General features: G+C 49.0%; 1 protein-coding gene across 1 annotated transcript; it reads right to left on the bottom strand.

Annotated features, from left to right (window-relative positions):
* Positions 1-81: 81 nt before the first annotated feature.
* Positions 82-15,606, bottom strand: LOC308595715 (carboxypeptidase A1-like; the record flags this gene model as incomplete). The annotated part of the gene is made up of 11 exons (XM_081210365.1): positions 82-351; positions 1,475-1,559; positions 3,094-3,293; positions 5,153-5,243; positions 5,383-5,493; positions 7,375-7,476; positions 8,034-8,135; positions 9,953-10,051; positions 10,774-10,908; positions 14,165-14,246; positions 15,542-15,606. The coding sequence occupies 11 exons, from the start codon at positions 15,604-15,606 to the stop codon at positions 164-166; spliced, it is 1,260 nt and encodes a 419-aa protein (XP_081066491.1). The 3' UTR covers positions 82-163.
* Between the last annotated feature and the right edge of the window lie 206 nt (positions 15,607-15,812).

Here is a 15,812-nt window from a genome sequence, read left to right as displayed (position 1 = left end):
AGTGCCTGGCGTGCTCTGGTCCAGGGGGTCACGAGGAGTCGGACACAACTAAACAACAACAGCAAGGCAATGGAAAAGCTACTTCTGTACTCATTCCAAGCGTTTATTATTACCAAGGAGGCTCCTGTGTGCTGGTTGAGATGAGAGCCTCCTACGTTTGGTTCTAATAGGGGTGATCTCGTGTGTGTTCCATGATGACCATCAGGGCCAGCCACGTCTCCTCAGCGGTGGGGATGATTTGGCTGGCAGGGAGCATGAACCCGTAACGGCCCGTGTCTCGCAGCTCAAAGGTGTACGAGTACTTGATGCCTTGTTCGTAGGTCCAGTCGATGGTTCCACCACTTGCTTGGTCTAGATCAAGGAAATGGGTACACAAGAGAAAATAGCCGCATCACATCTCTTCTATACAACTCTTGCTACTCTTCCCGTCTGGAATAGTTTAATTTCCGTCCTGTGCATGCATTGAAACTCAGCATTAGGTAAAGGGTAGACTCTGTTAATCCTCTTTGCTACGTAGCTTGGCATCCAAGCAGTTCTTAGCTGGACATAAGGCTTGGACCCAGTTCAACACACCTGCTGGGGGGGGGGGAAGACTCTGGGTTGTTTGCTATCTTATCTAGGAATACATTTGACTGCAGAAATAATAAAAGCACAATGCCTTAAGAAGCGCGTTCAACATTCTAAACAGCAAGTGGGTTTCTAGGCTTCACGGTTATGAAGCAAACCTGGATTATGGATGAGAGGCTTTTAAGAGAAGCTTTTCAAAGCCAGGGAAAGTCAGATGTTTCTGGTATCCAGAGGATGGGAATTTCTCTCTTGGGTCTTCTGTAATCCATCTCTCCCCAACCAAGTCCCTTCCACACGCTCCTTCTAACCTCTTTTCTCCTAGCAAAATGTCAGCAAATTAAGCGTTACACAGGAATCTCTAGTTTTTCACCCGTACAGAGCAGCCACATATGAATCTTGCAGGCGTAGCCTAAATGAATGCTGTTGCATTTGGCCTAAAAAAAATTGTAGATAAGACTTATGTCCAGGAAAGCCATATTTTGTGAGTAGACCATACTGTGTACTGTAAATACCAGATCTGTGCTGATTCCTACTCATCCATACTCAACAACTGCTGCACCAACAACTGGCCCTGCCAGTCTTCAGCCAAGGAGCACAGCATATTAACGGTTCAATGGTATATCACCTGGATAGCTCAGTTGGTTAGAGCATGGTGCTAATGGCAAGGTTGCAGGTTCGATTCCCGTAAGGGACAGCTGCCTATTCCTGCGTTGCAGGGGGTTGAACTAGACGATTCTCAGGGTCCCTTCCAATTCTATGATTCTATGATGTGCATTGGAGCATCACCAATACTGCAACCTCCATAGAAAACTATACTCTTAGAGAAGGTAGAGTTCAATTCAAAATAGCTGACTGCCCCCTGGCGGCTTGGAGGACCACATTTGTTTTCACAAGTTTGGTCACTTACAGATGGTGGTGATGATGCTGCCATATCTGTATTTGGTTCCATGGAGAGAAGTAAGGGCTTCGACTGCCTTCTGAGCAAGAGCGTCCTGGAAGGGAACAAGGGGCAGAAGGAGAGGAAGAAAAGGTGAAATCTAGAAAGGTCAAACGCATGGGATGAGAACTGCTACATAACAAAGGTGACCTAAGAGATGCAGGCTTGTGGGGAGAGAATTGACCCCCTTCAGCGGGTGGCGCTGTGGTCTAAAACCACAGTGCCTAGGGCTTGCCGATCAGAAGGTCGGCGGTTCAAATCCCCGCAGTGAGGTGAGTTCCTGTTGCTCTGTCCCAGCTCCTGCCAACCTAGTTCGAAAGCACGTCCAAGTGCAAGTAGATAAATAGGTACAGCTCCGGTGGGAAGGTAAACGGTGTTTCCATGCGCTGCTGTGGTTTGCCAGAAGCGGCTTAGTCATGCTGCCCGCATGACCCGGAAGCTGTACACCTGCTCCCTCGGCCAGTAAAGCAAGATGAGCGCCGCAACCCCAGAGTCATCCGCGACTGGACCTAACGGTCAGGGGTCCCTTTACCTTTACAGTGGTACCTCGGGTTACATACACTTCAGGTTACAGACACTTCAGGTTACAGACTCCACTAATCCAGAAATAATACCTCGGGTTAAGAACTTTGCTTCAGGATGAGAACAGAAATCGTGCGGTGGTGGCACGGTGGCAGCGGGAGGACCCATTAGCTCAGGTTAAGAACAGTTTCAGGTTAAGAACGGACCTCCAGAACGAATTAAGTTCTTAACCCGAGGTACCACTGTATTTTAATTTCTGCACTTTTTCCTTACACAGTTTTCTCCTTTCTGTGCTAGGCCAGCTCCTCTTTCCCTACAGAAATGTTTTCATACTTGAAGTCCCTATCTTTGTATGGCCTCCTGCTTTGGTGGTACTTCGCAAGAAAAAACACACCTTATATTCTGTCTCCCAGGTGTCCTCTTTCTTCTTACCCCTCTTGTTCTAAAGAGGTCACACTAGAGACAGCCCCATCACTTTGGGTTTCTTTCAGCTGCTGTCAGAAGTGACAGCTTTTTAGTACAGTGGTACCTGGGTTACATACGCTTCAGGTTACATACGCTTCAAGTTACAGACTCCGCTAACCCAGAAATAGTGCTTCAGGTTAAGTACTTTGCTTCAGGATGAGAACAGAAATTGTGCTCTGGCGGCGCGGCAGCAGCAGGAGGCCCCATTAGCTAAAGTGGTGCTTCAGGTTAAGAACAGTTTCAGGTTAAGTACGGACCTCTGGAACGAATTAAGTACCGGTACTTAACCCAAGGTACCACTGTAGTTCAGAATTGCCAGCTGAGGTTTTATCAGTGATGGGAGACGGTTCCCTGATGGCTTGGGATTCCTTCTCCAGCTTTTGGAACGGGAAGTCCATTTGGAGAACACCTCCAGTTGAGTGGTGAGGTGGAGGAGTGATTTGATCTTACAAAGGCTGAGCCTTTTGGGTTGGGGTGTGGAGTTAGCTGAAATGGGGATTCAGCAGGAGTGGCACAAGTTGTCCCCTCTGGGGGTCTACTGCTGGTTCATTACACACGGATACCGCGTCCCTAAGGGAGGGGACTGAGCCATGGAGTCCTACCAGCTCTGCCTGATCAGCTGCTTTCTTGCTGGTGTAGCCATAAGGATAAAGGAGAAGTTGAGAGTAGCTGTGGATGGAGACGAAGGCTTTGATGTTGCCGTGACTCTTCACAAAGTCCACGATGGCTTTCACTTCGGGCTCAGAGTTAGGGTAGGGTCCACGGTAGGTCTCGGTGCAAGGGTTCCCGCTGGATCCAGCCTCTGTAATGCACCAAAAAAGCACTGTTTCATTCGTTGCTGTAGATCAGGAACAATTCAGATAAGGCACTTTGGTGATGCAACCCTTCCAAAACCCGCTGGTTTGGACATTAAAAACCCATCAATTGATAAGGGCAGGTCTATGCGATACAGTTAAATGTTGGTTTGAGACCAATATCATGGCTCACTCATCCCCTCAGTGCTTTTTTCTTACAAAATGTTTAGGGGGTACTCTCATTTTGACTCAAGAAAATCACCATTTTTTAGTTCAAATCAGGAGAAATAAATACAGTAAATGGACAAAAGTACAAAGATTCACAAAATGTTTAGGGCAGCCTTTCACGACCTGTGGGTCCCCAGATGTTGTTGAACTACAACTCCCATCACCCCTAGCTAGCAAGGCCAGAGCTCAGGGATGATGGGAGTTGTAGTCCAACAACATCTGGGGACCCACAAGTTGAGAGCTTCTGGTTTAGGGGTCTGCGTACCCCCAGAAAAAAGCACTGCATCCTCCCAATCACACACACTTCAATTTTTGGTAGAGAATCATAGAACAGCAGAGTTTGAAGGGACCCTGAGGGTCATCTAGTCCAACCCCCTGCAATGCAGGAATCTCAACTGAAACCTCCATGACAGATGGCCACCCAAGCTGGAGAACTCTAGCTCCAGTCTAGGAGTCTGGGGCTGGAAGTTTTGCATTTTGCCATAATGAGTTGACAGGAAACTGACTATGGTGAATGGTTGGACACAGAAGAATGGTGGAAGGAACCAACTGGGGAATCCCCAAGGGTGTTGGGTCCTGCTTGAGGTTTTCCAGCAGGCATCTCAGTGGCTTCCATGAGAACAGGATGCTGGACTAAATGGGCCATGGCCTGATCCCACAAATGCTTCCTGTGTTCTTAACTGGAGGCTGGAATTGAAACAATGACCTATGTGTGCTCCACCCTACATCAGCATCCCAAATTAGGCACACGTAATGATGTATGGAGGGACACGGGTGGCGCTGTGGTTTAAACCACAGAGCCTAGGGCTTGCCAATCAGAAGGTCGGTGGTTCAAATCCCCACGACGGGGTGAGCTCCTGTTGCTCAGTCCCTGCTCCTGCCAACCTAGCAGTTAGAAAGCACAAAGTGCAAGTAGATAAATAGGTACCGCTCCGGTGGGAAGGTAAACAGCGTTTCTGTGCACTGCCAGAAGTGGCTTAGTCATGCTGGCCACATGACCCGGAAGCTTTACGCTGGCTCCCTCAGCCAATAAAGTGAGATGAGCGCCACAACCCCAGAGTTGGTCACGACTGGACCTAATGGTCAGGGGTCCCTTTACCTTTACCTTTAATGATGTATGGAAGTGAAAACTGGACCATAAAGAAGGCTGATCGCCAAAGAATGGATGCTTTTGAATTCTGGTGCTGGAGGAGACTCTTGAGAGTCCCATGGATTGCAAGAAGATCAAACCTATCCATTCTGAAGGAAATCAGCCCTGAGTGCTCACTGGAAGGACAGATCCTGAAGCTGAGGCTCCAAGACTTGGGCCACCTCAGGAGAAGAGAAGACTCCCTGGAAAAGACCCTGATGTTGGGAAAGTTTGAGGGCACAAGGAGAAGGGGATGACAGAGGACGAGATGGTTGGACAGTGTTCTCGAAAAGACCAGCATGAGTTTGACCAAACTGCGGGAGGCAGTGGAAGACAGGAGCGCCTGGTGTGCTCTGGTCCATGGGGTCATGAAGAGTCGGACACGACTAAACAACAACAAATCATTTGCCATGGCGCATTGGATCCCTTCAGACAATCATATTCCGCTCGACCTCACAAAGGTACACACCTCCCCATCAGGGTGGGGGATGAGGAAGCAAAACCCTTTACCTCCAAATCCTGCGTCCCAATTCCTGTTGGGGTCTACTCCGATGCAGGATGACCCGCTGTTCTGGGACCTTGTCTTCCTCCACATGCGGTTCTGCAACAGCCAGGAAAGGCCCATCAACAAAGTTCAGAACTTCCAGAGCTGCTTCTGAAGCTAAAAGCATTGCTGGTTGGTGGTAATTCAACCTACCAGCTTCATTCTGAACACAGAGGCTTGAAAGGGAAAGAAATACCTTGGAGTGGGTGAAGGCAAACCCATCTGGGTTTGTGACAATTTCTAGGAAGATGTCGAAGTTGTCCAGGATGGAGGTCAGGGAGGCATCCTTGCCATAGCCATCAAGGATCTGAACAGGATGAAAGAGAAGGGCTTAGGGACAGAGCCTTGGAGTCCGTCATCATTCGTAGACAGAGGTGTGTCTGGCTTCTTCAGACAAAGACAAAGACACTTTTCGTTTCCAGACTTCTGTCCATCTTTCCTTTATTTCCTTAATAACCCACCATTTTTTCCTCCAAGGAGCTCAAGGTGGCAGAAATGGTTCTCCCCCATCTCATTTAATCCCAACAACAGCCCTGTGAGGTTGGTTAGGCTGAGAGGGAGCGACTGGCCCTAGGTCATCCAGTGAGCATCATAGCCGAGTGGGGGGATCTGAACCCTGGTCTCCGAGTTCCCAGGCCAGTGCTCTAACCACTACACCACCTTGACACTTGACACCTGACAGGCACATTTTCAGGACCCACCCTATTCTTGTGACTGTTCTGGGGCTGTTTTTAATTCTGAATTCTACATTCTTGCGACCCACCCTGGGACCCGCTGTTGAAAGCAGGTAATAAATGCGGTAATAATAATAATAATAAATAATATATTTTTCAATTTAGTCTGTGTTTGCTAAGTAGTGAGCATCTACTCTAGACGAGAAATGTGTTTGTTATGGTTGGGAGAAGGACAGCACAACTGCAGATGAGATCAATTTCTCCGGAAGACCTTTGATTTGATTTATTATTTTGATACTGCTTTTCTGACAGCACCACTGAGCTCAAGGGAGCTCAGAATTATAAGAAGGCGTTAAAATTAGCAATCAGCATTCCCATAAATATAATCCTATCAATAAACACCACAGCATGCAAGTAAATCAAACCATCTGTTCAAGTAGTTCAATACAAACATATAATACTATTTTCGTTATATGTTGCCTATGTATGTCAGTTGCTGTCCTGGGCTCCTTCAGGAGGAAGAATGGGATATAATCTGAATGAATAAATAAATACAACTAATAATTTATGAGAGATCAAACAGGTCTGGAAGCCTTGAATCCTGTGACTGGCACAAATATAAACCAGCCAGGATGTATTTGCACTTTTTGATAGCCAGCTTCACTCTGGATTTCCATGGGAAGAGACCAAGGCAATGTAAGACATGGAAGCTGCACTCCTCCTCTCTCAGAATCCTGGTGCCCCCCTCTGAGATTCCACACCAAGTCTATCTCCGCAGCCTTGAGGAGTAGAAACTTCTAGCAGAAAATAAACAATGACATTCTGAAGATGTTGGGTTCTGTGCCCCTAGTACATGGACACATGTGGGTGCATGCACACCATTTAAAACCCACCCACACCCAAGAATCTTGGGAACTGTAGTTGATGATGGTGCCAGGAATTGTAGCTCTAAGCGGGAGACTACAGTTCCCATGATTCTTTGAGAGGGGTGCTTTCAGTGATGAATATGCAGCCACGAAGTTGTGAAATCCTTACAGCAGTGGCGTCTCTGAACATGGGCGGTTCATTCTTGGCCGGCGGTTGCCGATGGAGCTCTGAGCCCTTCCTCCTCCATATGAAATGTGTGCCTCTGAGACTAAATTGCAGCCAGTACCTTCTTTGCAAGGGACGCAGGTGGCGCTGTGGGTTAAACCACAGAGCCTAGGACTTGCCGATCAGAAGGTCGGCGGTTCGAATCCCCACGACGGGGTGAGCTCCCGTTGCTCGGTCCCTGCTTCTGCCAACCTAGCAGTTCAAAAGCACGTCAAAGTGCAAGTAGATAAATAGGTACCGCTCCGGTGGGAAGGTAAACGGCGTTTCCGTGTGCTGCTCTGGTTCGCCAGCAGGCTTAGTCCTGCTGGCCACATGACCCAGAAGCTGTACGCCGGCTCCCTCGGCCAGTAAAGCGAGATGAGCGCCGCAACCCCAGAGTCAGTCACAACTGGACGTAATGGTCAGGGGTCCCTTTACCTTACCTTCTTTGCAAAGTAGACTCCACTGGCTTGAGTGACCCATTCTCGGGAGTGGATGCCAGTGTCGATCCAGATTGCTGGCCGGTTGCTTCCCCCGGTGCTGAACTGTGCAGAAAGAGGAGAAAGAGAAATCTGAATTCCTACCTTCTCCTCCGCAAGGCTGTCTCAAAGTCTGATGGGCCTGCAAGCTCCCTATGAATGCCAGGTACTGAGAGTGGCATCGTAGCATCCAGGCCCATAAATCTGAGCAGTTTGTTAAACCCCATAATTCCCTAAAGCAATTTCCCAGTTCTTTGGAGCCTGGGAGCACATTTGAAAAATCTAAGGAAATGTTACGCATGCCATAAAATGCCCATTTCACAGAAGGAGAATTGGTGGTGCTTGAAACACACACAAACTCTCGAAACAACGGGGGGGACACACCCAAAAACCAACCTCCCAGAAAACAATTTCTCAAAACATAAAAATTAGGAGGGACAAGGGTCCCATTGAATGCCAGAAGGAAGTATTTGAAGAAGTCGGGGTGCCCACAGGTGCCATGTTGGAGACCCAATATTTAAAGGCTGAAATATTAACACATTATATCCGTATGTGTTAGAGATGTGGGAGTTCAGGAGTAGAAATTGATGTTTGTTTGTCCAAATGCCCCAGAAGTGACTTACCTTCAAGATGTTGATTGGTCGGCCCTCGTAACTCTTCCCAATCTGGATTTTACTGGCCAGTTTGGGGTTTTCTCCCACCAGGAGGTCCATGAAATCGTAGATCTAGTGGAGAGAGAGGGGGGGGGCTGGAGTGAAGTGTGTCTGTGTGTGTCTCAGTAAAAGTCTGTGTTCTGAAATTCTGTCTCAAGAAAGCAACCATCAAGACCCCAGGGGTCCCTGAAATGGGGGCTTTATTTTCCATTGTGCAATATACTCAGAGTCGAGAGTGGATTTCATGCTCTTTATTCAGCTCATAGTGGTGAGGAGGAATTGAAGTTCCTCCAGAATGTCTGCTTTATATACATTTTTACACAATGGGCCCCACTTGATTGGCTAATTCCGGGATTCACCTGTAGGCCGATCAGGTTGCAGATTCACTTCCACCTGGAGCTTGATTGGGTAGCTCCTGTGGACCAATCAGACTGCTGCATTCTGAATCCTATTGTTCTAGGACCAATCAGACTGCTGCCTTTTAGATCCTATTCAACTCAGTACATAACACATTGTGTTCTACGTGGCAATGTTAGTCAATTAAATTGCGGGGTGGGCTAAATCACCTGACTTGCACATACCCTGTGCTGTGGAGTAGAGAGACCATTACTACACCCACACACCCCAATGATGACAGCTGCTATCTCTTCTTATTTATTACATTTATATACCATTTATAGGGACGCGGGTGGCGCTGTGGGTTAAACCACAGAGCCTAGGACTTGCCAATCAGAAGGTCGGCGCTTCGAATCCCCGTGACGGGGTGAGCTCCTGTTGCTCGGTCCCTGCTCCTGCCAACATAGCAGTTCAAAAGCATGTCAAAGTGCAAGTAGATAAATAGGTACCACTCCGGCGGGAAGGTAAACGGCGTTTCCATGTGCTGCTCTGGTTCGCCAGAAGCGGCTTAGTCATGCTGGCCACATGACCCGGAAGCTGTACACCGGCTCCCTCGGCCAGTAAAGCGAGATGAGTGCCGCAACCCCAGAGTCGGTCATGACTGGACCTAATGGTCAAGGGTCCCTTTACCTTTACCTACCATTTATATACCACTTATATCTTTCAATGAGTTCAAGGTGGGTGAGCCAGTTCTGCACTCTTTCCCTCTGGACTATCCTCCGCAGCTTGAAAAGCATCCCCCTTGTTTGATGACATTTTGATAACGCTTGCAAAAATGTCCACCTATCCACTACCATTGCCCTCGCTCACTTGCTCTCTCAGTTGACTTTGCCCGAGGTGATGTCACGACGTAACCACCCCTGATTGGCTATTTACACATCCTATTCACTGTGTGGTCTCTGATTGGCTTGGACTGGTGAAGTGATGAGCCCAGGAAGCAATGCCCTCGCTCTCAAGTGGCTTGGTTAACCCTCAGTATTGTCCCCACATTGGCAAACCTGTTTGACTATATAGCACAGGGGTCAGCTACCTTTTTCAGACGTGGGCTGGTCCACCGTCCCTCAGACCATGTGGTGGGGGGGATGAACGAATTCCTTTCCCCCACAAATAACCCAGAGATGCATTTTAAATAAAAGGACACATTCTACTCATGTAAAAACAACCTGATTCCCGGACTGTCCATGGGCCGGATTGAGAAGGCGATTGGGCCACATCTGGCCCCCAGGCCTTAGGTTGCCTAGCCCTGATATAGCATAGTCATGACATCATCCCATCCCGTCCAATGAGATTACAAGTTCAGGAAGCAATAAACAGGAGAGGTGAAGTGTAACTAAAGTAGCAACAAAAAGTGATAGGTATTTCTGCTATCAAAGCATTAGCTGGAAAATCTTTTTACCCTCTCTCCTAAACCCATGTCTTTGCTCCCCATACAAAATAATCACATTGAAATGGGATATTTGCAGTTACAACAAGTATGCATTTATTTCACTCACCTCATCCAGATTGTGGTAAGAAGCATAGTTAAATGTCTCAATCGACCGGGGCATAAAATGTTGGCGGGACATGAAAAGCTTCTCCTCATCCACCAGTGACTGGAAGGGACAACGGGAAGAGTCAGGGAGGAGTGGGGGTTGTTGGAGAAAAGCACACTCCCTTTTCTTGAGTTTGTAGCTAATGCACATATTACTTTAAACCACATGAGCCCATGGTTTGTCTAGCAACCTAGCCAGCACTTATTTGTGAAATCTCTAAGTTAACTCTGCCCCTAAAAGCTGAGCCATTTTGTGGTTCTCTCTTATAACCTTCAAATAGTTCCAGCTCCTGCATGAATAAAGCCTTTGAACTCTCCCAGTGGAAACGCGAGTGTGTGCACAGCATATATCTGAGGTGTCAATGATTTGGACAGCATACACATAATACTTTTAAAGCACACTTGAAACACTTTTCCCTCCTCAAAAAATTCTGGGCACCATAGTTTGTTAAGGGTTGCTGGTGATAGATAAACTACTGTGCTCAGGATTCGTTGTAGTGTGTACACAGCCTAGGTTAAAGAGGTTTGTCTCCAGCATGATAGTGGCGGTGAGAAGGTAGACTCAGTCAGGGAGAGGTGCCTCTGAGGGGAGGCTTGCCTGAGGTCCCTCAAGAACCTGCAGCTAGCCCTGGTGTCAGGTCTCAGGGCTGACAACATACAGGTTTATACAGCAGGGTCAACTACCATTAGACGGTGGTAGAAGTGAGGTCTTGAAGGACAGAACTGGGCCAGGCCTTGCTTTGCAGGCCATACACACCTGCACCAGTTTCCCTTGTCACTAACCTGAAGGTCCTGGATCATGATGGAATAATGGATGCCATTGGATTCCAGGAACACCTTGACTCCTTGGAGGCTCTCGAATGGGACACGCACGTCTATGGGGAACTCGGAGTGAACTGGGTGGCGCCAGAAATCCAGCTGGAGGAGAAAGGTATTAGTTTAATATATGTCTATGGCCTGTGTTTTGCAATCTCTCCTGTGGTGCAATAATGTAAGAATTGCCTTGCTGGCGTTGGAACCTGGGGGGCTGCCTTATATTGAGTCAGACATTGTTCCATCTAGGTCAGTATTGTCTGACACTGACTGGCAGCAGCTGCCCAGGGTTTCAGGCGGGATATTCCTAGCCCTTCGTGGAGACGGTACTGAACGTGGGACCTTCTACTGAATCTAGGACCTTTTGCATGCAAGCAGATGTTCTGCTCACTGAGTTACAGCCCTTATCTACCTCCCCCCCCCCCAAATTCCGACAGTGAAAAGTTAAAGTACGGCTAAAATTCGCCACCTTACAAAAATTGGCTTTTACAATATCGCTGCTGAAACAGGCATACGGCAAAATGGAACAAAAAAATGTTTTATTGCCGATTTGCGAGATTGAGACTGTTCATTTGCTATTTGCCGGTGTGAGTGCCTGCGGAATTATAGCAATAGAATAGCGATTTGCGATTTTAGCAATTGTAAGGTACCGTATTTTTCGCTCTATAAGACGCACCAGACCACAAGACGCACCTAGTTTTTGGAGGAGGAAAACAAGAAAAAAAATATTCTGAATCTCAGAAGCCAGAACAGCAAGAGGGATCGCTGCGCAGTGAAAGCAGAAATCCCTCTTGCTGTTCTGGCTTCTGGGATAGCTGCGCAGCCTGCATTCACGCCATAAGACGCACACACATTTCCCCTTACTTTTTAGGAGGGAAAAAGTGAGTCTTATAGAGCAAAAAATATGGTAACTTTTGCGGGCTTGCAAGATCAAAGGCTTAAATTGGCTCAGAGTTACAGTTCTACCAACCGCAGCGATTTTCAGCCTGTAACCCAATTTTAAGGGAGCGGCTTATATTTGGGTATTGTCTTTTTTTATCCCCCCCCTTGAATTTCAAAGGTGCGGCTTATTTGCGGGTGCGGCTTATATTCGGGCCAATACGGTATCTCTCTGTCTATCCACCCACTCCTCTATTCAGCTGCCATTCGCTGTAAAGTCCCAGGGTGGGTGTCAGGGGCAGGAGCCAGGCAATAAATCACACGGCATCAGTGAAGCCAAGTCTTCATTCATGAACACAAGGCCTACTCAGGAAGCCAGGCCTAGTGAGCTCAGCAACTCATCCCAGTAGATCTTGCTCCATGGGGCAGTTGTGGGGACTGAAGGTCCCCTCCTTCCCACAGCTGCCTAGGTTAGGGTTACCAAACATCCCCGGTTCCCAGAGACAGTCACCGGATTTGCAAATCTGTCCCCGGACAAATTCCGTCCCCGGAATGTCCCCAGATTTGCAAATCTGTCCCTGGGAAACGTGGCAGCGGCAGCCTCAGCAGCCCGGAGCCAGCCTGGTAGCGCAGTTGGCTCTGGCTGGCATCAGGAGCTGCTCACTGCCGTGGCGCCCGCCATTTTTCCTCACCGGAAGTCCCCATATGATGTGTCTTGTGCACAACAGATCATATGGGGACTTCCGGAAAGGAAAAATGGTGGGCGCCATGGCAGCAAGCAGCTCCTGAAGCCAGCCAGAGCCAATTACACTACCAGGCTGGCTCCGGGCTGCTAACTGCCGCCGCCACTGCCGAAGGGGAACTAGGGACGTCCGGCGGTACAGATCTCCTCCCCCATTCTCCCTTTGTTTTGACTGATCGGGGGAGGCTCAGGAGTCGCGAGCAGCAAGCCGTTGCCCAGTTTTTAAAAAAAACTCTGCACATTTGTTTCACAGGGTGTGAAAGAAGGCTTTGCACCTTGCCTGGCAGAGAAACCATGCCCCCCCCCCCTCGGGCAACAGACACCCGCCCGCGACTCCCGAGCCTCCCCCGATCTGTCAAAACAAAGGGGGCAGGAGATTGGGGGAGGCTCAGGAGTCACGGGTGGGCGGTGTGCTGTTGCCCAGTTTTTAAAAAAACATTTATGTTTCGCAGGGTGCGAAAGAAGGGCTTTGCACCTTTATACAATATGCAGGTGTGCTTGGGCCCAGGGTCTTTTGCCTCACCACCCCCACTACTGACTCCCTGTTGCTACTCAGCTTAAAAAAGAAAAAGAAAAAAGTGTCCCCGGATTCAATGAAAAAAATCTGGTAACCATAACCTAAGTCTCCTCCTCTTCCAGGTTGTTCCCAAGCAATTTGAGACTATGCCAGTGTGCCTGCCTTTGCTCCTCTTACTTCATCCCTTTCCTGGTTCTGGGAGACCAGAGGTAGGGGAGCTGATCACAGCAGGAGCGGAGATTCCCTGTCTTCTTCACCAGCCTGACTCATCTCTGCCTCTCAGCCCTCCTCTCCAGCCTCTGATTCTAACCTCTGATTCTGGACTGCTCTCTGCCACAGCCTCTCCCAGCTCACTAAGCCCTGTTGCCTCTTCAGCTTCTGACACCTCCTCCTCCCAGTCTTCTCCCTCTTCTCCCCCTGACCACTCATGGTCGTCCCACCACCAACTCCCCAGGCTCTGAGCCTTCTTCACTCGGGGTTCCCCAACTGATGTCTCCCACCGCTCCCCTCTGTGATGGCCTGGGACTTGGGCTCACACTCGGAGCCAGAGGAGTCTCAGTCCGCACCGGATCCTTTGCCTCAGGCGGTATCTGAACCCAGTCTGGGGCCTGATCCTGAAGAGTCCCAGTCTGCACAGGTTCCCCTGCAGCAAACCCCAGCTGGGCCGAGTCAGGGGCCTGATCCTGCCCTGGATCCAGATGCGGGGATTGCCTTGTGGCCTCCAGCTGGGCCATCACTTACAGCTGCTCCACTACCAGTTGGGTCAGGGGAGGCTGAGGCGGCCCCTGGGTCTAGTCACCCACCGACGTCTCCTGAGATGCAGAGACTGAGGTCTGAGTGAAGGAGGGACCTAAGTACTCACAGGAGGAGTGCTTGCCTTTGGGCGAGACAGGGAGGTGAGTCACCGGGGGATCAGGACCAGCCGTTGCCCCGACAGAGATAAAAGGCTGCTGGACCCCGCCCCAGGTTGCGGGAGCAACGTTGCTGTTTGCCAGAACCTGCCTGATTCTGTGCCTGACCTTGCCTGGTTTCCTGCCTCGTGTCCTGCCTTGGCCATGTCAGACTGACTCCTTGTGGAACCCTTGGATTCGGGACCAGACCTGGACCACGTTTCACGGGTTACCCCCGGGTCCAGCACACCCTGCATTCAACCAGTCCATGACGGGGTGTTACATCGAACAGAGATAAACAACCCGACCTGCATCTCTGCTCCAAGGCATTACCTGAAGATGCTCAAAAGCTTCCAGCTCCTTCACCTTCTCCACTTGGAACTCATCTGCAGCAAAGATCCTCAGCACCTGGTGACTGCAGAGACAAGATAGGTGAGCCTTTGCTGCTGTCAATTAGCACACTTGACGATGGGCTTTCGTGAAGGATAAACGTGGTTATAATAATAATAATAATTTATTATTTGTACAACGCCCATCTGGCTGGGTTTCCCCAGCCACTCTGGGCGGCTTCCAACAAAGATGAAAAATACACTAAAATGTCACATATTTAAAACTTCCCTGAACAGGGCTGCCTTCAGATGTCTTCTGAATGTCAGGTAGTTGTTTATTGCTTTGACATCTGATGGGAGGGTGTTCCACAGGGCGGGTGCCACTACCGAGAAGGCCCTCTGCCTGGTTCCCTGTAACTTGGCTTCTCGCAGTGAGGGAACCGCCAGAAGGCCCTCGGAGCTGGACCTCAGTGTCCGGGCAGAACGATGGGGGCGGAGATGCTCCTTTAGATATACTGGACCGAGGCCGTTTAGGGCCTTAAAGGTCAGCACCAACACTTTGAATTGTGGTTGTCTTTCTGTGGCTGGCTAGCTGAATTCCGCCCACGGGCTTCTGTGCTTGCTGGTTGTCTAGTCAGGCAGCACTGGTGGAATGTGTCTCCACGCCCCACCTCCCCAATGCCCAATAGACATCCGTTAGTTCAAGCATGGCCAAAGTTGGCCCTCCAGATGTGTTAGGACTACATCATCCCTAGCTAACAGGACCAGTGGTCAGGGATGATGGGAATTGTAGTTCCAAAACATCTGGAGGGCCAACTTTGGCCATGCCTGGTTTAGTTGATGATCTAAGTTAGAGCTGTAATACTTGTGTTCCGTCACTAGGTTCCGCTGTAATGCTGTTTTCCGCAGTAGATGCAAAAAGAATTTCACATCAAGCTACAAAACAGAAAATCTTCCCGGCGTAGAGCACAAGATATCAAATAAATGCCTCCAACACAGCTGCTCCTTCAGTTATTACTTACGAAAGGTCAGGTGTGTCTTATGGCCAGGTGTGTCTTATGGAGCGAGAAATACAGTATATAAGAAACAAAAAATAAACAAAAAAATGAAATGAAATGTGGAAAACAAAACCTATAAAATAAAATGCAGAATTAGCTGCAGCTTGGTTCAAGTAAAAAAAAACAAACCCAAAAAACACACACACAAAAAAACCAAGTCATGCATTTCCATTTCCCTGGACTATTCTTTCTTTCTTTCTTTCTTTCTTTCTTTCTTTCTTTCTTTCTTTCTTTCTTTCTTTCTTTCTGCTACCTGGAGATGGAAAGTGGAGCTAGGTAAATCACGACGCGGACCCCCCCCCCCCGAGCTTGTGTCTACGTACCCCACAAAGGTCTCGGTGCTGAGCGCAACAGTCACCAGGGCCCCAAACCACAGGAGACTCCTCATTTTGGCCAAGACGGGATAGCCACTAGGAACTGGGGTGCCTCCCCAAGGCCTCTTATATTCCATCCACAGTGTGAACGCTGGCTGGAGCGTGGCCAGCAGCTACAGGGACCAGCCTTCCGCCAGCCGCCCTCCTTCCCACAGCTCCGTCGGGAAAAGGGCTGACACTTCCAACCCCTTTTCCTGATTGATGTTCTGGGTAAGATAGC

Source organism: Podarcis bocagei (assembly GCF_964188305.1).
Source record: "Podarcis bocagei genome assembly, chromosome: 10".
NCBI classification, from domain to species: domain Eukaryota; kingdom Metazoa; phylum Chordata; class Lepidosauria; order Squamata; family Lacertidae; genus Podarcis; species Podarcis bocagei.
This window is presented reverse-complemented; position numbering and strand designations above follow the sequence as displayed.